The sequence below is a fragment of the Bos taurus genome, chromosome 7, assembly GCF_002263795.3.
Source record: "Bos taurus isolate L1 Dominette 01449 registration number 42190680 breed Hereford chromosome 7, ARS-UCD2.0, whole genome shotgun sequence".
NCBI classification, from domain to species: domain Eukaryota; kingdom Metazoa; phylum Chordata; class Mammalia; order Artiodactyla; family Bovidae; genus Bos; species Bos taurus.
In genome coordinates, this window is record NC_037334.1 from 58283970 (window position 1) to 58307620 (window position 23651).

The 23651-nt window shown below is 41.7% G+C and overlaps 1 protein-coding gene across 3 annotated transcripts in view; it reads right to left on the reverse strand.

The window, feature by feature from the left end:
* PPP2R2B (protein phosphatase 2 regulatory subunit Bbeta) overlaps positions 1-21712 on the reverse strand; it is a 509482-nt gene extending 487770 nt beyond the window's left edge. The window contains exons 1-2 of one of the 3 annotated variants that reach the window (NM_001272085.1): positions 21590-21712; positions 21394-21471 (exon numbers count right to left, since the gene is read on the reverse strand). In NM_001272085.1, coding sequence (NP_001259014.1) covers positions 21394-21471; positions 21590-21599 — 88 coding nt within the window. In that variant the 5' untranslated portion in view covers positions 21600-21712. Of the gene's footprint in view, positions 1-21393; positions 21472-21589 lie in introns of those variants that run through there. The other 2 variants (XM_059888050.1, XM_059888051.1) reach the window with 2 other exon arrangements.
* Between the last annotated feature and the right edge of the window lie 1939 nt (positions 21713-23651).

Consider the following 23651-nt stretch of genomic DNA (forward strand, 5'->3'; position numbering starts at 1 on the left):
ACATGTCAGTGTTTTATGTGGAAGGTTCAGAGGAGGCTGAGGGACCTGGGCTTCATCAGAAGCTAAATCCAGAGTGCTGAGCCAAACTTCTGATGTGATTAATCTGACTGTCACCCCAAAGACCCCACAGAGACCCTTGGAGGGGCTGCTGGCCTCCTTCTTCCCATCTTTATGCACCTTTGTGAGGCAAGGAGCCAGTATTCCAGTGTCTAGGTGAAAGAAAACAACTGGCTCACAGAGGAGTCAGAAACATTTATCTCACAGACGTTTGGTGGCCAGATGTCAGGGACCACAGATTCATGGCATTTTTTAGCTGGAAAGGAGATTAGAGGGCTAATCTAACCCACAGTGTGACAGGGGAACCTGAGTGGTGGACACATTCAGGGGTAACGTGGAGAAGGAAACTTGTAGCTTTGTTTATGTTTTGTTTTCTTTCTGCACCCTGGCTCCCCCATCTATACAGTGTGGAGATAAGACATGACGGTCAACCTCCCTTCATACTACAGTATGGTATGAATCAAAGTGTTCAAATCACAGTTACCTATTTGCTCACAGACATGCTACTGCTAAGTCACGTCAGTCGTGTCCGACTCTGTGAGACCCCATAGACGGCAGCCTACCAGGCTCCCCCATCCCTGGGATTCTCCAGGCAAGAACACTGGAGTGGGTTGCCATTTCCTTCTCCAATGCATGAAAGTGGTGTGTGAAAGGGAAGTCGCTCAGTTGTGTCTGACTCCTAGTGACCCCATGGACTGCAGCCCACCAGGCTCCTCCGTCCATGGGATTTGCCGGGCAAGAGTACTGGAGTGGGGTGCCATTGCCTTCTCCAGCTTACAGATGTAATATGGACAAGTAATACTTTGATTAGGAGTAATAAGTATTACAGCTTCCCTGGTGGCTCAGATGGTAAAGAATCCACCTGCAGTGCGGGAGACCTGGGTTTGATCCCTGGGCTGGAAAGATCTGCTGGAGGAAGGCATGGTAACCCACTCCAGTTTTCTTGTCTGGAGAATCCCCATGGACAGAGGAGCCTGGCAGGCTACAATCCATGGGGTGGTGAAGAGTCGGCCACCACTGAGTGACTAAGCACAGCACAGCACAATGAGCATTAACGAATTGCTCATGTTTGTTGATAATATGGAGGCAATTGGCTATCTACAATTGCCTTCCCACTGTGATGGCATCATGTAGGTAGAAACTGAGTCCAGAATCTTCTATAGACCTTTATTGCTCTTCCCAAAGATAAGGCTTGTGTTTGCACCCATGCGTAAGTAATCCTTTTAGTAAACACATGAGACTGATGAACATTTTAAATTCGTGTTGAGAAAAATGTATCAAATTTACCAAATATTAAATATTAAAGAAAGAATTATCTGGATGGTGGGATGACAGGTTATTTTTATTTTTGTATAATCTGTGCTCTCTCATTAGCATAATGGCTAACATTTACTTAGTAATTACTTGGTGTCAGGTTCTGTGCTGTACATGGTTGATTTACTGCTCATGACAAGTCTATAAAGGAGAAAACTACTTACCTGCCCCACCCCACCCCCCTCATTTTACTGAGGAGAAAAGTAAAGTTCAGTCAAAAAAGCTTATATAACTTAATATAGATTGTGGTGCCACTGGGATTCAAATCCAGGCTATCTGTTTAGAGTTCCTGATTTTAACTCTGGTAAATCCATTCTTCCTGATTCCTCAAGTCTGTATTAGGGATACTGAGTATCATTTTATTTGAAAATAAATGCAACTATTGAGTTGGCTGAAAAGGTTACATCTGAGTTTGTGCTAGTGACATCATTGTGTTTCCTTGAGTTTTTCTGTGAGATCTAATAGAAAAACCCAAATGAACTTTTTGGCCAACCCAATATTTAAAATCCCAACAGTACGTGAACTATGAACTTCCAGATGTTCAAGGTGGATTTAGAAAAGGCAGAGGAACCAGAGATCAAATTGCCAACATCCATTGGATCATCAAAAAAGCAAGAAAATTCCCCAAAAACATCTACTTCTGCTTTATTGACTATGCCAGAGCCTTTGACTGCGTGGATCACAATAAACTGTGGAAAATTCTGAAAGAGATGGACATACCAGACTACGTGACCTGCCTCTTGAGAAATCTGTATGCAGGTCACGAAGCAACAGTTAGAACTGGACATGGAACAACAGACTGGTTCCAAATCGGGAAAGCAGTACATCAAGGCTGTATACTGTCACCCTGCTTATTTAACTTATATGCAGAGTACATCATATGAAATGCCAGGCTAGATGAAGCACAAGCTGGAATCAAGACTTCCGGGACAAATATAAATAACTTCAGATATGCAGATGACATCACCCTTATGGCAGAAAGTGAAGAACTACAGAGCCTCTTGATGAAAGTGAAAGAGAAGAGTGAAAAAGTTGACTTAAAACTCAACATTCAGAAAACTAAGATTATGGCATCCCATTGCTTTATGGCAAATAGATGGGGAAACAATGAAAATGGTGAGAGACTTTATTTTTGGGGGCTCCAAAATCACTGCAGATGGTAACTGCAGCCATGAAAGTAAAAGGTGCTTGCTCCTTGGAAGAAAAGTTATGACCAACCTAGGCAGCATATTAAAAAGCAGAGACATTACTTCGTCAACAAAGGTCCATCTAGTCAAAGCTGTGGTTTTTCCAGTAGTCATGTATGGATATGAGAGTTGGATTATAAAGAAAGCTGAGTGCTGAAGAATTGATGCTTTTGAACTGTGGTGTTGGAGAAGACTCTTAAGAGTCCCTTGGACTGCAAGATTAAATCAGTCAATCCTAAAGGAAATCAGTCCTGGATATTCATCAGAAAGACTGATGCTAAAGCTGAAACTCCAATACTTTGGCCACCTGATGTAAAGAGCTGACTCATTTGAAAAGACCCTGATGCTGGGAAAGATTGAAGGCCCTAGGAAAAGGGATGACAGAGGATGAGATGGTTGGATGGCATCACCGACTCGATGGACATGAGTCTGAGCTGGTGAGTTGCAGTCAGTCCATGGAGTCACAAAGAGTCGGACACGACTGAGCAACTGAACTGAACTGAATGTTTAAAAAGTTAAAACTGATTGGTATTTTGCTGTTGCTATTTGTTTTTTCTTTATTTGCATGGGGAAGATAGAGTTTGTGAATTACTTTTTCAGTTTTAGCTTCATGAATTGGTTTAAGGTGCTATTAAATAAAAATATTTTGTAAAGACAGCTTATCTTTAGCAAGTTGTAAATTACTTATTGAAATACATTCTCTCTCAGGTACATACCATGAGAAGCTGCACTTTACATCAATCATAGACTAATAAAAAGGAAGAATGTAAATTCTTACGCATGTGTGAATGGTAAGTTGTAGAAAATTATCATCCATTTTCCTTAGAAAATGGGCACTTGGTATCAATATTTGGAAATCATTACTGCTTGAATACTGTTTGCATAGAACTGTCATCACTGAAATTGCCTGATATATTTGATGAATGGTGTAGAGTAGGCTCACATCAAGAACTGACTTCTGCCATAATGTGGGGAAAGGTTGTTTTAAATCATGATCAGAAGAATCACTCCTGAAAAACAAGTAATCATGATTCTTAAAGAAAGAGCTGACAAAAGTTCAGAAATGCCCAGCATGGTAAAGAGTAAAATTGAAAAAAAAATAGATCCCTCCATTCCCTGAGCTATATATAAACAAAGGACGCCTTAGTTCTGTGGACTCCCCAATTAAAGTGATCTCAACAAGGCCTTGAAAGTCAAATTCTAGGCACTGACTAAAATTAAATTTTACTAGTTCCTACTGTGGTCCTCGGCAAGGAGACCACAGTGAGCTCCAGATCACAGGTAATGTTGAAGTCTGAGAGGTGAGTATGAAGACCTCTGGGTTGAATGCAAAACAGAACAAGCATGTGACAAAAAAGTCTGCGTTTAGAGACGAGATTTAACTTTCTCAATACAACTTTAGGGAAAGTTACATTACTGAAGTTCTCCATTGGGGTGAAATGGCCTAGGCTTTGTTGGAAGGTCAAATGACCAATTCTCCATGTTATTACTAGTTCTGAAAACATCAGGGTACTCCCATACTTAAAAGCCTCCAATGGCTGTAATATCCAGAAAAGGACACAAAGTAGTCGCCATGGATTTCAAGGCCTCGCCTGAACCTGCTGCTGCTTCCTTCATGACCTCGTCCTTCCCCTACCCCCCACTCCCATCATTCTGGTCTTCCTTCTGGTCATGCTAAGTTTGCTTCTGCCTTGGGACCTTTGCAGTTACTGTTCCCTGGGTCAAAATAGTAGTCCAACACATCTTTTGAACCTGGCTTCTGCTCATTATTTGGGTTTCATCTCTTTAAAGAAAGCCTCACAGAACAACCACGTGAGGTAGTGTTCCCCATCACCTCATGCAACCACAACCCCAGTATCACGGTTTATATTCTTTATAGCTTGTCACCATCTGAAATTACCTTGGGCTTCCAAAAGCTTGCTTTATTTGTTGTCCTTCTCACTCACTACAATGAAAGCTCCATAACACAAAAGACCTTGGTTATTTCAAGTACTGCTCTATTTTCAACAGCTAGTACCCAATATGTACCAAACAAGTAGCTGAGTGAAATTCAATATTCTTACCCCCTAATCATACTATTATAAAAGTACCTTCACTATTCTTCTTCTTTTTTTTTTTAAAAGAAACTCTACCTAATAAGTCAAAAATAAACACTGAAGAAAAAGCCATAATGCTTCCTTGAAACCTTGAGCACAAAACCAGGTACCACTCCACAGTGTCCATGTGCTTAATTATTTATTATCAGCTTTTAAATTCCATTGACAAATAACACAGGGAATAAGCTGGCAGGATGCTGAGCCTGCTTAATTAGTAACACAAGAAGAAAACAAAAGGCAAGTTATCGTCTAGTACATCCAGATACCAGCTTTAAGGAAGTCAGCCCATGGAAGCTTGGCCTTTGGATTTACTGAAGCCCAAAGTGTCTAAACTCCAGGAGTTGGTGATGGACAGGGAGGCCTGGTGTGCTGCAATCCATGGGGTCGCAAAGAGTGGGACATGACTGAGCGACTGAACTGAACTGAATGTTCTACAAAGAACTAGCCGATGAACTTCTACCCTTTGCCCAGTGGTGACACTGGTAGTAAAGAACCCGCCTGTCAATGCAGGAGCCATAAGAGACACAGGTTTGATCCCTGGGTCAGGAAGATCCCCTGGAGGAGGGCATGGCAACCCAATCCAGTATTCTTGCCTGGAGAATCCCATAGACAGAGGATTCTTACCGGCTATAGTCCATGGCATTGCAGAGTCAGACACGACTGAAGTGACTTAGCATGCATTCAGCAATAGAATTGGTCTGCTTCTGCTTCCTGTAGTTGACATGGTTCCTGCTGGAAAGCCCAGATTTTATCATAGTATATTCTACTTGGAGATAATCATGCTGTTTCAAGTTCCTGTGCAAGCCTGATCTGCATAGGGCAGCTAGGCTAATCCCATTTTCCTTGTTATTGTTGGTTTAGAAGTGGGTATATGACTCAGACTAAGGCCAAAGGGTCATCATAAGAAATTGTTAGGAACACTGCAAAAGAATTAAAAAAAAAAAAAAAAAAAACCACAACAATGTCTTTACACCAGAATTTGTTGTGTCTGAATGACTCCAGTTGTCTTGGGACAAAGCTGACATTCCAAGGGCAGCCAAGCAGGGAGATGGAGAGCATCTGAGTCCTGCATGCTGTACTCCAGCCAAGGAATTAATCAACTCTGGGGGACACCTGACTCAGGGCTTATTTTGTGAAAAACTGACTTATGACACTGACCTAAGCTCAAATGTGCTCTTGCTTCTGACCTTGGCACCTTGCCATTTATTACTGACCTGCTATTTAAATGATGATTTTGTGACTAGTAGTTCTCTGTCTCATTCAAGCAGAAGTTCAGGTCTTTAAAGTGGTCTCTAAGGCCCCTACTTGCACCTGCTTTTCCTTAGCTCTGTCTCCACCTCCCACAATTTCTCCCTTTGGTCACTCAACTCCAGCCCCACTACTCTAAACACTTTGACTATGTGGATCACAACACATTGTGGAAAATTCTTCAAGATATGGGAATACCAGACCAGCTGACCTGCCTTTTGAGAAATCTGTATGCAAGTCAAGAAGCAACAGCTAGAACTGGACATGGAACAACAAACTGGTTCCAAATTGGGAAAGCAGTACATCAAGGCTGTATATTGTCACTCTGCTTATTTAACTTATATGCAGAGTACATCATGTGAAATTCTTGGGCTGGATGAAGCACAAGCTGGAAACAAGATTGCCAGGAGAAATATCAGTAACCTCAGATATGCAGATGACACCACCCTTATGGTAGAAAGTGAAGAGGCACTAAAGAGCCTCTTGATGAAAGTGAAAGAGGAGACTGAAAAAGCTGGCTTAACACTCAACATTCAGAAACCTAAGATCATGGCATCTGGTCCCATCACTTAATGCAAACAGATGGGGAAAAAATGGAAACAGTGTCAGGGTTTATTTTCTTGGACTCCAAAATCACTGCCAATGGTGACTGCATCCATGAAATTAAAAGACGCTTGTTCCTTGGAAGAAAAGTTATGACCAACATATACAGAATATTAAAGAAGCAGAGATATCACTTTGCTGACAAAGATCCATGTAGTCAAGGCTATGGTTTTTCCAGTAGTCATGTACGAATGTGAGAGTTGGACCATAAAGTCTAAACTCTGAAGAATTGATGCTTTCGACTTTTGGTGGCTGGAGAAGACTCTTGAGAGTTCCTAGGACTGCAAGGCGATCCAACCAGTCCATCTTAAGGGAAATCAACCCTGAATATTCATTGGAAGGACTGATGCTGAAGCTGAAACTCTAATACTTTGGCCACCTGATGCAAAGAACTGATTCATTGGAAAAGACCCTGATGCTGGGAAAGAGTGAAAGCAGGATGAGAAGAGGGCGAAAGAGGATGAGATGGTTGGATAGCATCAATGGATACTCAATGGATATTAGTTTGAGCAAACTCCGGGAGATGATGAAGGACAGGGAAGCCTGGCGTGCTACTGTCCATGGGGTCGCAAAGAGTTGGACACGACTGAATGACTGAACAACAACAAAGCCTCATGTCTAGTTCTTGAACATACCAGACAAGTTTTTCCCCCAGGGCATTTATACTGACCATTACCTCTGTCTGGATCTTGCTTCTGCAGACATCCTCATGACTTGTTCTCTCACCTTCTTCATCTCATTGCCAAAATGTTACCTTTTGCATGACTTCTTGATCATCCTATTTAAAAGTGAACACCCACATCCCTAGACCCTCCGTTGTTTTACTTTCCACAATTGCCCTTATAACTTTACAGCTTATATTCCACTTACTTTACCCATTGTCTATCCCTTCTGCTACTGAATCTCCAAGGCCTAGAATGCCTACAACTCAGAAGGTACTGAGTAGGTATATTGGAACTAAAGAGGAGGTAATAACTCTTTCACTGTTCCGTAAGTTCTGAGATGAAGTTTCCTGTTGCAGGGAAAAGCATCTTGAGGGAAGAATTTCCTTTGAGCTGCCATGTGACCAGTGCCCTGAATTCTCAAGACTGTCAACCATGTTTTAAATTCACAGTTAGCACTTAGAACACAGTGCTCCCAACCCCAAAGCTGCTATCAATCTATATTGAGTATACTGGGCAATCTATATTGCTCAATCTATATTGAGCAGAGGAAAAATCGCTCATATGGGATTCAAAAGTTTGCTTTCTGGTCTCTATGAGACCATGGGCAATTTAAAATTTATTTCTATCTGTCTTAATCTTTTCATCTCTATGAGGAATAATCTATCGACTATCAATAATATCTATACTATCTCTTTTATCTCTGTAATGTGAGATTATAAAACCTACTCTAGTTATCTCCCACAGGGGTTTTAAGAAATAAATAACTCATACATGTTAAAAGCAGAAAAGTGCTATGCATATAAATGATGAGTTGTTTCAAATGAGCTATTTCATTCTCCTCTAAACATTCATTAGTGTTGTATTAATAGTAACCATGAATATATATATATTTTTTTGCTTTGTTGATATTTATTATTTGCTGAAGGCCCTGTTCATTAGGTAGTCACTGAGCCCCTTCTTGGTACCAGGCTATTTTCCAGGGAGGCACTATCACCATGGTTAAGAGCACAAACTCTGAGGTCAGAAAGGTGTGCTACTGGAGTAGGTTATTAAACTTTTTGTTGTCATCGTTTAGTTGCTAAGTTGTGCCCAACTCGAACTCTTTGCAACCCTATGGACTGTAGCCCACCAGGCTCCTCTGTCCATGTGATTTTCAGGCAAGAATACTGGAGTGGGTTGCCATTTCCTTCTCCAAGGAATCTTCCTGACCCAGGGATCGAATCTGAGTCTCCAGCCTTGGCACGTGGATTCTTTACCACTTAGCCACCAGGGAAGCTCCAGATCATTAAATTTTCAGAGTCTCAATTTCCTTCACTCTAAAACAAGATTAAGTTGCCTTGTATCTTACTGTTATGGCAAAAATTAAATGAGATAGTGTATTAAAAGTTATTATAGAACCTGGCCCAGTGAAGTCTGATTAAATAGAACTATCATTGTTATCACTCTACTGTGGCCAAGTATTGTGCAATACTTTTCAAGATCTTGTTAACAAAGCTTCAGGGATTGGGGGTAAGGAATGGGCTGAGACTCCATGGACTGTAGCTATCCAGGATCCTCTGACAATGGAATTCTCCAGGAAAGAACACTGGAATGGGTAGCCATTCACTTCTCCAGGTGATCTTCCTGACCCAGGGATTGAACCTGGGTCTCCTGCATTGCAGGCAGATCCTTTACTGTCTGAGCCACCAGGAAAGCCCCTTAGTTAAAACTTAAATAAAACTTGGGTCTATGTGTTTAAAAAGGCTGGCTAATTCCTATTCCTTTCTTTGATCTAAGATTGGTTGGCAGTTACCATAGCAACCCTCCCTTGCCACCCTCTGCCACTCCACCGTAGGTTGAGCTAGGCGGCTTACTATTTCTCTAGTTCATTACACACTCACCCGGGTTGCAATTGACAACTACTTTTGCTAGCCCTCAGTAGGTGTAAATGGCTCACAGGAGGGGAGCAATGGTGTCTTGTTCCCCCAGTTGGTACCCAACACATGGTGTTCAGTTCATTTCAGTCACTCAGTCATGCCCGACTCTTTGCAACTCCATGGACTGCAGCACGCCAGACCTCCCTGTCCATCATCAACTCCTGGAAGTTACTCAAACTCATGTCCATTGAGTCTGTGATGCCATCCAACCATCTCATCCTCTGTCATCCCCTTCTCCTCCCACCTTCAATCTTTCCCAGCATCAGGGTCTTTTCAAATGGGTCGGTTCTTCACATCAGGTGGCCAAAGTATTGGAGTTTCAGCTTCAACATCAGTCCTTCCAATGAATATTCAGGACTGATTTCCTTTAGGATGGACTGACTGGATTTCCCTGCAGTCCAAGGGACTCTCAAGAGTCTTCTCCAACATCACCCTTATGGCAGAAAGAGAAGAACTAAAGAGCCTCTTGATGAAAGTGAAAGAAGAAAGTGAGAAAGTTGGCTTAAAACTCAACATTCAGAAAACTGAGATCATGGCATCTGGTCACATCACTTCATGGCAAATAGATGGGGAAACAGTGACAGACTTTATTTTGGGGGGCTCCAAAATCACTGCAGATGGTGACTGCAGCCATGAAATTAAAAAATGCTTGTTCCTTGGAAGAAAAATTATGACCAACCTAGGCAGCATGTTAAAAACCAGAGACATTACTTTGCCAACGAAGGTCCATCTAGTCAAAGCTGTGGTTTTTCCAGTGGTCATGTATGGATGTGAGAGTTGGACTGCAAAGAAAGCTGAGTGTTGAAGAATTGATGTTTTTGAACTGTGGTGTTGGAGAAGACATATAGTGGGTTCTCCATAAATATTTGCTGAGGAAACACGTTCAAAGTGACTGACATCTGGGCAGGGGTGAAATGGACAGCCATGGAGATTTTTCTCTTTCTTGGCTCAGAAAGGTTTCATTACCTAATGCTTACAGAGACAACACGATGTCTGACCTCAGTGCTGTGCACAGGATCTGCTTCCCTTCCCCCACAGAGCCTTGCAAGCTTCCTGCGAGTCCATTTCTCACCAAGGCACCCTCAGAGCATGGCAAACCCACAGCTCTCTTGCAACAAGACATCCTCCATCAGAGTGGAGAAAAATGCTTTCATCTCATGTCAACTTGTTCACTATCAGACCAATTTTGCTTCCAGCAGATTGGAGCCCAGTACAAAGTACAGTTGTGTAGGAAATCTCTTTGTAGATGACTGGATGCAGAGAGGAGATTCCGGGCTTCCTTTTGACTCACAGAGAAGAGGTTCTTACTTCCTTCAGTGCCTGAGGCAGAGAACTGGGCTGCACAGTAACGTTGTATTTATTGGCACTCTGACTTCCTTTAAAAAGCATTCAAAATACACTCACATATGCTATCTGCTCTGCTCTCACAATAGCCCCCTGATGTCAGGAAAGAACAAATAGAATTTCTCAGTGTGTCTCTTGTATAATTTAGTGTTAGTCACTCAGTTGTGTCTGACTCTGCAACCCCATGAACTGTAGCCCGCCAGGCTCCTCTGTCCATGGGATTTCTCAGTCAAGAATACTGGAGTGGGCAGCCATTCCCTTCTCCAGGGGATCTTCCTTGATGCAGGGATTGAACCTGTGTCTCCTGCATTGCAAGCAGATTCTTTACCATCTGAGCCACCAGAAAGGACCTATGGTAAAGTTATTTGGGATGCCTGTGAAATTTGCAAGGTTTTTAATGTCATCTCAGACATTCTGAACCAGAATCGGTAAGGGTAAGGCCTTAAAATATGCATTTTAACACCGTTCTCAGGTGATTTACATGGGCTTCCCATGTGGCTCAGTGGTAAAGAATCTGCCTGGCGATGCAGGAGATGGGAGTTCGATCCCTGGGTCAAGATCCTTGGGAGGAGGAAATGGCAATCCACTCCAGAATTCTTGCCTGAAGAATCCCATGCACAGAGGAGCCTGATGGGCTACAGTCCGTGGGCTCGCAGAGTCAGACGTGACTGAGCATGCAAGCACACACGCACGTCAAGTGATTCATATGCTCAATAATGTTTGAAAATCATTCAGTGACCTAAGGTCACTAACTGGGTAGTTTCACCCAGCCTAAAGTTAAAGATAACTGACTTCAAATTACAGCTTGATTCATAACCCTATATTGGTGGCTTGAGGTTGTTGAACCAGAAAGCGCCTGTCCAAAAACAAGAGTTCTCCTTCCCCAAAGCAGGGGTTTTTTATCACAGGTGCCACTGCACCCTACATCCAGAAGTGGGAGGAGCGAGGCCAGAAAGGCTCTATTTTATATCATTTAGGCTAAGATCTGTGGGATAACGTAAGGATCACCCTGTGCTGTTTATGTGGCATAAACATTTAGAAAGGTTATCTGTCAATCACAGACTTCTTTCCATAAAACAAGAGGGTCACAGTCTTTACACTGCTTTGAGATAACCCAATCAGTCTTTTTCTTTCTGGGTGACAGCAGAGAGTCATGATGACTGAAGGGAACCTGAAAAATCATTCCTATGATCCCCACATTTCTCAAACATCAAAGAAAAGATTCTTTTCTTGACATTCTTGCTGATGTTCTAGGTAGAGGAGTCCTGTTTGCTAGAAAAGTCCTCGTTATCATCAATTTTTAGTTTAGAGTATATTGCATACATCGGTAGCCAAATTGATATTTTTCTCTCAATAGGCAACTAATACGCTAGTAAAATAATGCTCAAAATTCTCCAAGCCAGGCTTCAGCAATATGTGTACCATGAACTTTCAGATGTTCAAACTGGTTTTAGGAAAGGCAAAGGAACCAGAGATCAAATTGCCAACATCTGCTGGATCATCAAAAAAGCAAGAGAGTTCAGAAAAAAAAAAACTATTTCTGCTTTATTGACTATGCCAAAGCCTTTAACTGTGTGGATCACAATAAACTGTGGAAAATTCTGAAAGAGATGGGAATACCAGACCACCTGACCTGCCTCTTGAGAAACCTATAGGCAGGTCAGGAAGCAACAGTTAGAACTGGACATGGAACAACAGACTGGTTCCAAATAGGAAAAGGAGTACGTCAAGGCTGTATATTGTCACCCTGCTTATTTAACTTATATGCAGAGTACATCATGAGAAACGCTGGGCTGGAGGAAGCACAAGCTGGAATCAAGATTGCCGGGAGAAATATCAATAACCTCAGATATGCAGATGACACCACCCTTATGGCAGAAAGTGAAGAGGAACTAAAAAGCCTCTTGATGAAAGTGAAAGAGGAGAGTGAAAAAGTTGGCTTAAAGCTCAACATTCAGAAAACTAAGATCATGGCATCCGGTCCTGTCACTTCATGGCAAATAGATGGGGAAACAGTGGAAACAGTGGCTGACTTTATTTTTCTGGGCTCCAAAATCACTATAGATGGTGACTGAAGCCATAAAATTAAAAGATGCTTACTCCTTGGAAGGAAAGTTATGGCCAGCCTAGACAGCATATTAAAAAGCAGAGACATTACTTTGCCAACATAGGTCCATCTAGTCAAGGCTGTGGTTTTTCCAGTAGTCATGTATGGATGTGAGAGTTGGACTATAAAGAAAGCTGAGCACCGAAGAATTGATGCTTTTGAACTGTGGTGTTGGAGAAGACTCTTGAGAGTCCCTTGGACTGCAAGGAGATCCAACCAGTCCATCCTAAAGGAAATCAGTCCTGGGTTTTTCACTGGAAGGACTAATGTTGAACGTGAAACTCCAATACTTTGGCCACCTGATGCAAAGAGCTGACTCATTTGAAAAGACCCTGATGCTGGGAAAGATTGAGGGCAGGAGGCGAAGGGAACAACAGAAGATGAGATGGTTGGATAGTATCACCGACTCAATGGACATGAATTTGGGTAAATTCCAGGAGTTGGTGATGGACAGGGAGGCCTGGCATGCTGTGGTTCATGGGGTCTCAAAGAGTCAGACACGATTGAGCAACTGAACTGAACTGAACTGAAAGCAACTGAATCAATAGACTGCCTCATCCTTTCTGCTACGACTGTCTTTTTTGGAAGGGGCAGGAAAGGAGGTTATTGCCATGCACAAAATCAGAACACCACGTTTATTTCTTGTGAATAAGATGAAATGACCTATGCTGACAGGTGTTAAAGAACTGTAGAATGAGGAACAAATAAAAAGAATTCTAGAATTGTAGTGGAGAAAGAAAATGGTTATATATGACAGCTAAGAAAAAAAAACAAGAAATCCCACCAGATATTCCTGACTTCTCACTCACAGACTCATACACAAAATCTCAAGAAATTGTCTCATGTCCAGTGTAGCCAACTTCCAGCATGTAAAGTGTTCCTAGGATAATGTAGTATAAAACTGCATGAGATGAAATCAGGTATTATTAACATATGAAATGTGCATCCTAGGCAAGTCACACACAAGACTTGCACGTGGGGAATCAGAAACTCTGAATCTTCCAAGAACTAAAGTAAGTGAGCAACACTCAGACAGCAACCACCAGCAAGAGGGAAAGCTTCAGGCCACAGACAAGTTGTTGGGTGACAGCATGTCAAATGATCTGTATGACATACGTGGTATCGTGGTTCCAAATACCATCTAGTTGCTGATGCCACCCTGCCTCCCAGCTCCATCTCCCATTCTCTCTCCAAAGAGCCACATTCACATACAATTTCCTTCTTAGTATCTACCCCTGAGTGTCTTACAACCATTTCACACTTATGCTCAAAAGGAAGCTCTTGATATCTCTCCAGAAAGGAGTTTAGGACATGCAACCTCAAAGCATGCTACTCTGATATATTGATTACTGATTATTTTGAGCTGAAGTCATTTGAAAAATAGCACATGTAGGAAGAGACTTTCTCTGAATTCTCTTTATCTACCTTAAGACAGATTCTCCAAAAGGAACTCATGGTCATGTTATAAGTCCCCTCCCTGGGAATCTTGTCAACCAGGGAAGATTGACTTATCACAGATGGACTTGTTACAGGAGAAAAGATTAGGGGACACCACTGCACAGAAACTTTGTCATAAACTCTCATCTCTTCCATCTTTTCTTCTAAGAAATAATTCATCTTTCCTAAAGATTATTCATTCTCCTCTAAGAGGCCTACATCCTTTCCTCTTCCCCTGTTAATAAAGATGGTATTTGTTGTTCAGTCGCTAAGTTGTGTCTGACTCTTTGCGACCCCATGGAGTGCAGTATGCCAGGCTCCTCTGCCCTTCACTATTAAGATGGTATATAAACCATGATCCTTCATGGATCTGATGTGGCGAAGGGGCTTGCAAACTCAATGAAGCTATAAGCCACACCGTACAGGGCTACCCATGATGGGTCATAGGAGTCACATTTTGACAAAACGTGGTCCACTGGAGGAGGGAATGGCAAACCACTTCAGTATTCTTGCCACGAGAACCCCATGAACAGTATGATAAGGCAATAAGATGGTAGGTAAACTCTCACTGCTTTTTTAGTATTCACTTTTTTACCTGGGTTGCCTCCATGCACATAGTCAAAGTTCATGCATCTGTTTGTGTTTTCTTCTGTTGATCTGCCTGTTGCTAGTTTATTTCACAGATGCATGAACATTAGAGAGGGGTGGGAACCCCCAAACATGCTTCATTTCCACATTTCTCACAGTCTCAATAATTTGTGCCCACAAACCCATCCAATTGCTCAAGGCCAAAACCTGGGAGCTCTCTCTTTTTTTTTTTTTAATTTTATTTTATTTTTAAACTTTACATAATTGTATTAGTTTTGCCAAATATTGAAATAAATCCACCACAGGTATACATGTGTTCCCCATCCTGAACCCTCCTCCCTCCTCCCTCCCCATACCATCCCTCTGGGTCGTCCCAGTGCACTAGCCCCAAGCATCCAGTATCGTGCATCGAACCTGGACTGTCAACTCGTTTCTTACATGATATTTTACACGTTTCAATGTCATTCTCCCAAATCTTCCCACCCTCTCCCTCTCCCACAGAGTCCATAAGACTGTTCTATACATCAGTGTCTCTTTTGCTGTCTCGTACACCGGGTTATTGTTACCATCTTTCAAAATTCCATATATATGCGTTAGTATACTGTATTTATGTTTTTCCTTCTGGCTTACTTCACTCTGTATAATAGGCTCCAGTTTCATCCACCTCATTAGAACTGATTCAAATGTATTCTTTTTAATGGCTGAGTAATACTCCATTGTGTATATGTACCACAGCTTTCTTATCCATTCATCTGCTGATGGACATCTAGGTTGCTTCCATGTCCTGGCTATTATAAACAGTGCTGTGATGAACATTGGGGTACACGTGTCTCTTTCCCTTCTGGTTTCCTCAGTGTGTATGCCCAGCAGTGGGATTGCTGGATCATAAGGCAGTTCTATTTCCAGTTTTTTAAGGAATCTCCACACTGTTCTCCATAGTGGGAGCTCTCTTAATTCCCTACATTACCTCTCCCTTAAAGTCCACTTTCTTACCCCAGAATATATACTGAGTCTCTTCCTTTCTCATCATCTACAACTTTTCCCTGCTAATAAAGCCACATTACCTCTCATCAGAATTCTGATAAGAACTATTTCAATAGTAACCTCAAATATAAGAAATTTCAGTCTCTTGTATTCAAAGCACTTTAGTCTTTAGTCGAAGCACTTTGTCTTTAGCTCACCTTGCCCTTATCATATTTGTTGATGTAACACCTTATTCTCCTGTACCAATGCCTATTTCCCCTTAAATGGTGCATTCATTGAAAGCTTGGACTATATTTATCTTTATAACACTTTCACTTTCTGGGGTAGTGCCTTAGGTCTAATGCTGCTGCTGCTGAGTTGCTTCAGTCGTGCCCGACTCTGTTCTACTCCATAGACGGCATCCCACCAGGCTCCCCCATCCCTGGGATTCTCCAGGCAAGAACACTGGAATGGGTTGCCATTTCCTTCTCCAATGCATGAAAGTGAAAAGTGAAAGTGAAGCTGCTCAGTCGTGTCTGACTTGCAGCGACCCCATGGACTGCAGCCTACCAGGCTCCTCCGTCCATGGGATTTTCCAGGCAAGAGTACTGGAGTGGGTTGCCATCACCTTCTCCAATAGGTCTAATGAGTGCTCACTAAATTTATTGTTGGATTTATAGTTCAGTTCAGTCACTCAGTCATGTCCATCTCTTTGTGACCCCATGGACTGCAGCACGCCAGGCTTCCTTGTCCATCACCAACTCCCAGAGCCTACTCAAACTTCTGTCCCTCTAGTTGGTGATGCCATCCAACCATCTCATCCTCTGTCATCCCCTTCTCCTTCCACCTTCAATCTTTCCCAGCATCAGGGTCTTTTCCAATGAGTTGGTTCTTTGCATCAGGTGGCCAAAGTATCAATAATCTAATATCCTACTAAATAATTTGGAATGTGAAAAAAATCTAGCCTACTAGTTGATACTCATGATATACATTTAATTAAATCAGCAGTAACAGTGCCAAGCTGAGCCATATTGATCTTGGAAAAATGAATTAGTAATACTGATCCTTTCTTTATTAAACATTTTGATATTTTGTTCATCATGGATTCTTCTCAGTAATTTTGGTTTTTAAAAAATATTGAATTAAAATATTTATCTGTATTTTTGTCAGTTCACCTAGTCTCAGCCCTGCCTTTATAATACAGTAATAGCAGGTAATGTGATTGAGCACCTTATAACAACCTAGATTTCATAGTCACCTAGCCCTCACACCATCCTAATTGATACCTATATTATTATCTTCATTTTGCAGACAAGGGAACTTAAGCACAGGAGCATTAAGTGACTCAGCCAAGATTACCAGCTAGAAAGCAGTAAAAATGGAACAGAAAAGTCATTCATAGAAATAAGTAAAGTGGGAGGGAAATATATGATATTATTTATATGTGGAATCTAAAAATTATACAAATGAATCTATGTACAAAATAGATACAAACTAGCATTCATAAAATAGATAAACAACACAGATTTACTGTATAGTACATTATATTCAATATCTCGTAACAACCTATTATATTCAATATCTTGTAACAACCTATAATGGAAACATAATCTGAAGAAAAGTATATAACACTGAATCACTTTCTGTGATTAGTTTAAGTACACCTTAAACTAATACAATATTCTAAGTCAATGATACCTCAGTTTTTTAAAAAAGGAAATTCATTAAGCAAAAATAAAAAAGCTGAATAATTTTTATTGACTTTGAACAGTGCAGAAAACCAACTTGGATAGAGCAGTCCAATTGTAAAAAACCTAATTTTTAAGAACCTTAATTTTTATTAATTGAAGGTCACTCATTAATTCACTCAACAACTATTCAACTGCCATTGAGGTAGTATTAGTTGGACATGTTAGGGTCCAATCTGATTCTCCTCTTAAAGAGCAATTCTCCGTTTTTCCACCACTTTAGAGTGATTTTTTTTTTAAGCAAAAGTTAAGAGTGATTGTCATTCTGACTCTGACTCTATGACTCAATTAACAGTTAGTTCAAGTGAGCTACAATACTTACTTAAGAGCAGCAGATATTTAAACCCATCTTCTGTTCACCTGCCATGATGATTATGAGGGCATATGTGAAAAATGCCAATTCCTGTGCCTTATTCCAACCTATTATGTGACATTCTCTGTGTTCACAACAATGTTTAAAGAGCTGGTTTGGGCTTCTCTAGACTGCGTTGATGGAGAAGGCAATGGCATCCCAACTCCAGTACTCTTGCCTGGAAGATCCCATGGATGGAGAAGGCTGGTAGGCTGCAGTCCATGGGGTCGCTAAGAGTCAGACATGACTGAGTGACTTAACTTTCACTTTTCACTTTCATGCATTGGAGAAGGAAATGTCAACCCACTCCAGTGTTCTTGCCTGGAGAATCCCATGGACGGGGAGCCTGATGGGCTGCCATCCGTGGGGTCGCACAGAGTCGGACACGACTGAAGTGACTTAGCAGCAGCAGACTGCATTGAAACCCAGCTCACCTGTTGATTAGCTAGGGAGCCTTTGGCAAAAACATTATTCATTATTTATTTGTTTAGCTTTAATATCCCAAAGAAAGGCAATGCCAAAGAATGCTCAAACTACTGCACAATTGCACTCATCTTACACGCTAGTAAAGTAATGCTCAAAATTCTCCAAGCCAGGCTTCAGCAGTACATGAACTGTGAACTTCCAGATGTTCAAGCTGGTTTTAGAAAAGGTAAAGGAACCAGAGATCAAATTGCCAACATCTACTGGATCATGGAAAAAGCAAGAGAGTTCCAGAAAAACATCTATTTCTGCTTTATTGACTATGCCAAAGCCTTTGACTGTGTGGATCACAATAAACTGTGGAAAATTCTGAAAGAGATGGGAATACCAGACCACCTGACCTGCCTCTTGAGAAACCTATAGGCAGGTCAGGAAGCAACAGTTAGAACTGGACATGGAACAACAGACTGGTTCCAAACAGGCAAAGGAGTATGTCAAGGCTGTATATTGTCACCCTGCTTATTTAACTTATATGCAGAGTACATCATGAGAAACACTGGGCTGGAGGAAGCACAAGCTGGAATCAAGATTGCTGGGAGATATATCAATAACCTCAGATATGCAGATGACACCACCCTTATGGAAGAAAGTGAAGAGGAACTAAAAAGCCTTTTGATGAAAGTGAAAGAGGAGAGTGAAAAGGTTGGCTTAAAGCTCAATATTCAGAAAACGAAGATCATGGCATCTGGTCCCATCACTTCATGGCAAATAGATGGGGAAACAGTGGAAACAGTGTCAGTCTTTATTTTTCTGGGCTCCAAAATCACTACAGATGGTGACTGCAGCCATGAAATTAAAAGACGCTTACTCCTTGGAAGGAAAGTTATGACTAACCTAGATAGCATATTCAAAAGCAGAGACATTACTATGCCAGCAAAGGTCCGTCTAGTCAAGGCTATGGTTTTTCCAGTGGTTATGTATGGATGTGAGAGTGGGACTGTGAAGAAAGCTGAGTGCCAAAGAATTGATGCTTTTGAACTGTGGTGTTGGAAAAGACTCTTGAGAGTCCCTTGGATTGCAAGGAGATCCAACCAGTCCAACCTAAAGGAGATCAGTCCTGGGTATTCATTGGAAGGACTGATGCTGAAGCTGAAACGCCAATACTTTGGCCACATCATGCGAAGAGTTGACTCATTGGAAAAGACCCTGGTGCTGGGAGGGACTGGGGGCAGAAGAAGGAAACAACAGAGGATGAGATGGCTGGATGGCATCATGGACATGAGTTTGAGTGAACTCTGGGAATTGGTGATGGACAGGGAGGTCTGGCATGCTGCAATTCATGGGGTTGCAAAGAGTCAGACATGACTTAGTGACTGAACTGAACTGAATATCTTTATAAGTTAAGTGGGAATAAAAACATCTACCACTTATAAGGTTTTGGTGAGGGTTAAAATTAGAATGGCACCCCACTCCAGTACTCTTGCCTGGAAAATCCCATGGATGGAGGAGCCTGGTAGGCTGCAGTCCATGGGGTCGCTAAGAGTCGGACATGACTGAGCGACTTCCCTTTCACTTTTCACTTTCATGCATTGGAGAAGGAAATGACAACCCACTCCAATGTTCTTGCCTGGAGAGTCCCAGGGATAGGGTAGCCTGGTGGGCTGCCGTCTATGGGGTCACTCAGAGTCGGACATGACTGAAGCAACTTAGCAAAAAAAAAAAAAAAAGAAAAATTAGAATGATGATCTAATTATAATATTTGTAATAATTGCTTACAAATATTGAGTACTCACAAAGTGCAAAGTACTGTGCAAATACTATACCTACATTCTTATTCATTTGTTTTAAGCACTTATTAGAGTAATACTACATATGAGCTCATTAAAATACATTGCATCACCCTGGTCATCTAACCCCTAAGTCATATCTCCAAGACCTGGAAGTTTCTCTTATTTAAAAAGCACATGTGATTTGGAATCAAAACTAAGATTTAAAACAACTGATTAACTTGAACTTCAGTTTTCTTAAGATTCATAAGGTTAGGGAATAAGGCATTTTTTCCCTTCCTTTTTTACCTAGCGCTTAGGTCAGTGCTGCTATATAGAAGACACAAATACTTTTGATTAGTGAACATAAATTGGCCTACCAAAACCTGCTCTGTCTACTTCATAAGGGCTTTGTAAGAATTGTTTGTAAAGCTTCATTTGATTGTGCATTGGAAAAATAGCAAATGCTATAGAAAAGTATAATTCTATAGATTTAGTCATAAATTTATCTTAGAGTGCTTTTTCTTACTCTTTACTCATAAATTGCTTGGTTTTAAGATATCTGCCATTAATTATGTTGTGCTTCTAGAAATGAATTACAGAAAGATTGCAGATAAAATATATCCTCCAAATTACTCAAAATAATTTTTATTTAACCAATTTTTTACCAGAATTAAAATGCTATAGAATGACCCGAAAGTTTCCATGCTTTTATGCATGTTAGTTTCCATATTCAGGTTCAACTCTGTCAACTATTCACATCCTCACTCATTGATACTGGTTTTAGACCTGTCTTATACCACACCTGGTATCTGTACCTACCATCCATGCAGTATAGTCTGCTTCAGGCAACCCTTACTGCCTTCTGTCATGACAGGTAAACCTTGATTTAAAACACCCAGAAGTGCCATTCTAGTTCCTTCCAATTGTCTATTACTAAACTGTTTTGAAACACAGACATCTTATGGGAAAGTCTTAAAGGTCTCCAAGCTCAGGCTTATAAGGGGGGAAAGTGAAGAGAATTAAATGGAAGTTCTTCAGGAGGAGGAAAAGGAATGCATTATCCCAGGTAAAGAACCTGGAATAGGATAATCTCCTGAGAGCCAGAAAGGAAATTATACGCTGAAATTGGGAATCAATGTACCCACAGTTTGTATTCAAGTCAGATTTGAATTCCTCTTTCTTCCCATGTTTCAGGTACAGTGGCAAGTCATCTTCAACGTGGAAAGGAAGGATGAGATGAACCTCTGACCACTCTGGAATGTTTGCTTTGATTATCCTATAGAACTAACAGCCCATCCTGAAACAAGACTTGCCTGGTTTAGCCTGTCTCTCTGCCAACCAATTTCACTGAAAGTTTGTTTCAGCACTGTCTCATTAGTGGGAATAAAATAAGCTTCAACAGAAAAAAAAAGGAGGTGGGGTAGAAAGAGATGATTAAATCCATTTCTAGCTCAGAATGCTATTCTGGGATGTGTGGGGACTTACATTCATGGACACAGAGATGAACATTTCAGATCTGGAACCAACTCAAACCCCAAGGAGGCAAGGAAAAGGGGGAGCCGGAGCTTTCTCCTACCTTCTGTGGCTCCAATCTCCACAGTGCCTTTCAGCTGGCTGAAGCACCATAGTGTGTCCTGGGTGAGTGCCCCAAGTCCTGAAAGCAACACAAGGAAACACTTGGGGTTAGGTGAGGGCCCCCAGTTGTCCTGAAGAGAACAACAAGGAAAGAAACAGAGTGTAATCTATGCGCTTCTAAAAGAAGACTTGCACACCAGGTATCATCTTGGGGAGAGGAGAACCTCGTGGTTCCTAGAAGGATGCCCGGTCTGCAAGTATGGTGTCCTGCAGCAAATCACAGCTCAGGCTCCTCCATCTGACTGTGCCAGGACCAGTCTGAGCTGGAGCAACCCGAGCTGTCCCTTCTCGGCCCCTGGCAGTGTCCTGGAGCAGTTACAGCCGGCCTGCGGCCACACCCTGGGTGACTGCCCCTTTTCATGGGAACGCTAAGGCTGGCCATTGTTTCCCCCCTGATGGTGGAGGGAGAAAGAGGCAGTTTGTCAGAGGGGAGAGAGGAAAAGAAAGGCAACTTTTTTTTTTTTTTTAACTGGTCTCACAGCTTGCATGGCTGAATGGCCAGTAAGGGGTCAGATACTCAGAGAACTCCCATCTCTCTTGTTCCCTTCTTGACTGCTTGCCAAAGTCGGAGCTGACTGGAGAGTAGAAGAAAGTGAAACAGGGTTGGTCATGGGGGTGAGGGCTGGCTAACACAGGGCTAAGGATTCAGTTCTGACGAATGTGGTGCCTGTTTTGGTCGGTGGGGATTTCTGTTTCAAATTCAAATTGGACCTTTGATAGGGTTAGATTTTCTGACTTACTATGACTTCCAATTCCCCAAAATATGTATCCAATACTAATGCATATACTTATATATATATATTTGTACATACACACACACACACACACATTTATTCAAGTCAAAAGGGCCCTTTTCAGAACATTGTTGGATGGCAGCAGTGGCAGAATACTTAGCAACAGCACGGATGTTCCTTTCAATTCCACTAGGTTTTACAATTAAGGGGAATATTGCATCATCAAATTTGGGGAGAGTCTATCAATTTAAGAATGATTACTTTAGCAGAAAAAAAAATCAAATATTGAAACCAAATTGACCTTTTGAAAACACACAGAGAGCTAAGCAGCCAGCCTCATCACCCACGACAGACTTTTCCTGGACTCCTACATGGAAACCCTCGCTCACGTGATCACTTGCGAGCGGCGCTGTTGCCCATCTGCTTCTCTCACTGTTACTGATGGCACACTGGCTGGAAGCCGCACAGGGTCATCACACAGAGGATACACTCTGCAGTCAGCTGGGGTTTGTAGTTTGGCTCTGACCTGACACAAGTCCCCAGACATGATGAGTCTGTGTTTTTCATTTTTTAAATGACAGTAATAATACAGCATCCATCTCTTAGAGTTGTCCATTTTGAAGGCACTTAGCACAGTCAAGCAACTTAATAAAGAATAGTATAATTGGTGAAGGACCTAAAATGTTCACTAGTTAATAAAAAGAAGAAGAACTTAAGCTGAGCAAATTTCAGTTAGTAGCTATGAAGTACACTCTGCGCTAAACACTTTAAATGCATTAGCCCATTCTCACATCTCCTCTCACTGCAAGGAGGGTACTACGAGAACCCCACTTCACAGGTGAAGAACCTGAGACCCAGGAAGTTTTCAGAACTCATCTGAGACCATGCCTAGGATGTGGCTGAGCTGGGATTTCCACTCTGGCTGTCTGAATTCCAGTATTCCCTCTTTGCCAAAGTCATCCTACCCATGAAATCCCAATATTCCCAGTGTGTCCTGGTCAACCTGCCCATCTAATAGAGTCCTTAGGCCCAGACAGGCTACACAGCTTGAACTAAAGTCTCATTTGGAAAGCTGAGCTAGAATACAGTTCCAGATGTCAGTAATGAAAATACCTGTCTCTCCTCTAAGACTACACAGGGCTGTAATTTCTCTATAAAATTAGCTTCTGGGAGAGAATACAAAAGGCATTTCACAGCATTTATTAGTGTATAGAGAGGCCACAACCCACAGGCCTATTGCTGATCCTTTTTTATATTTCTGGGGCTTCCCTGGTAGCTCAGCTGGTTAAGAATCCACCTGCAACATGGATTTCTAGCTTGTGTTTCTAGCTCTGGCCTTGGATTTCAATGTTAGGCTTTCTTTGATAAGTTTCTACTCTTCCTTTGCGACTCGTGCTAGTCCTCTCCAAACTGCCGATTCTACTGTTGGGTCTGGACTGCTTCTGTCTCTTAGGGAATACCAGTT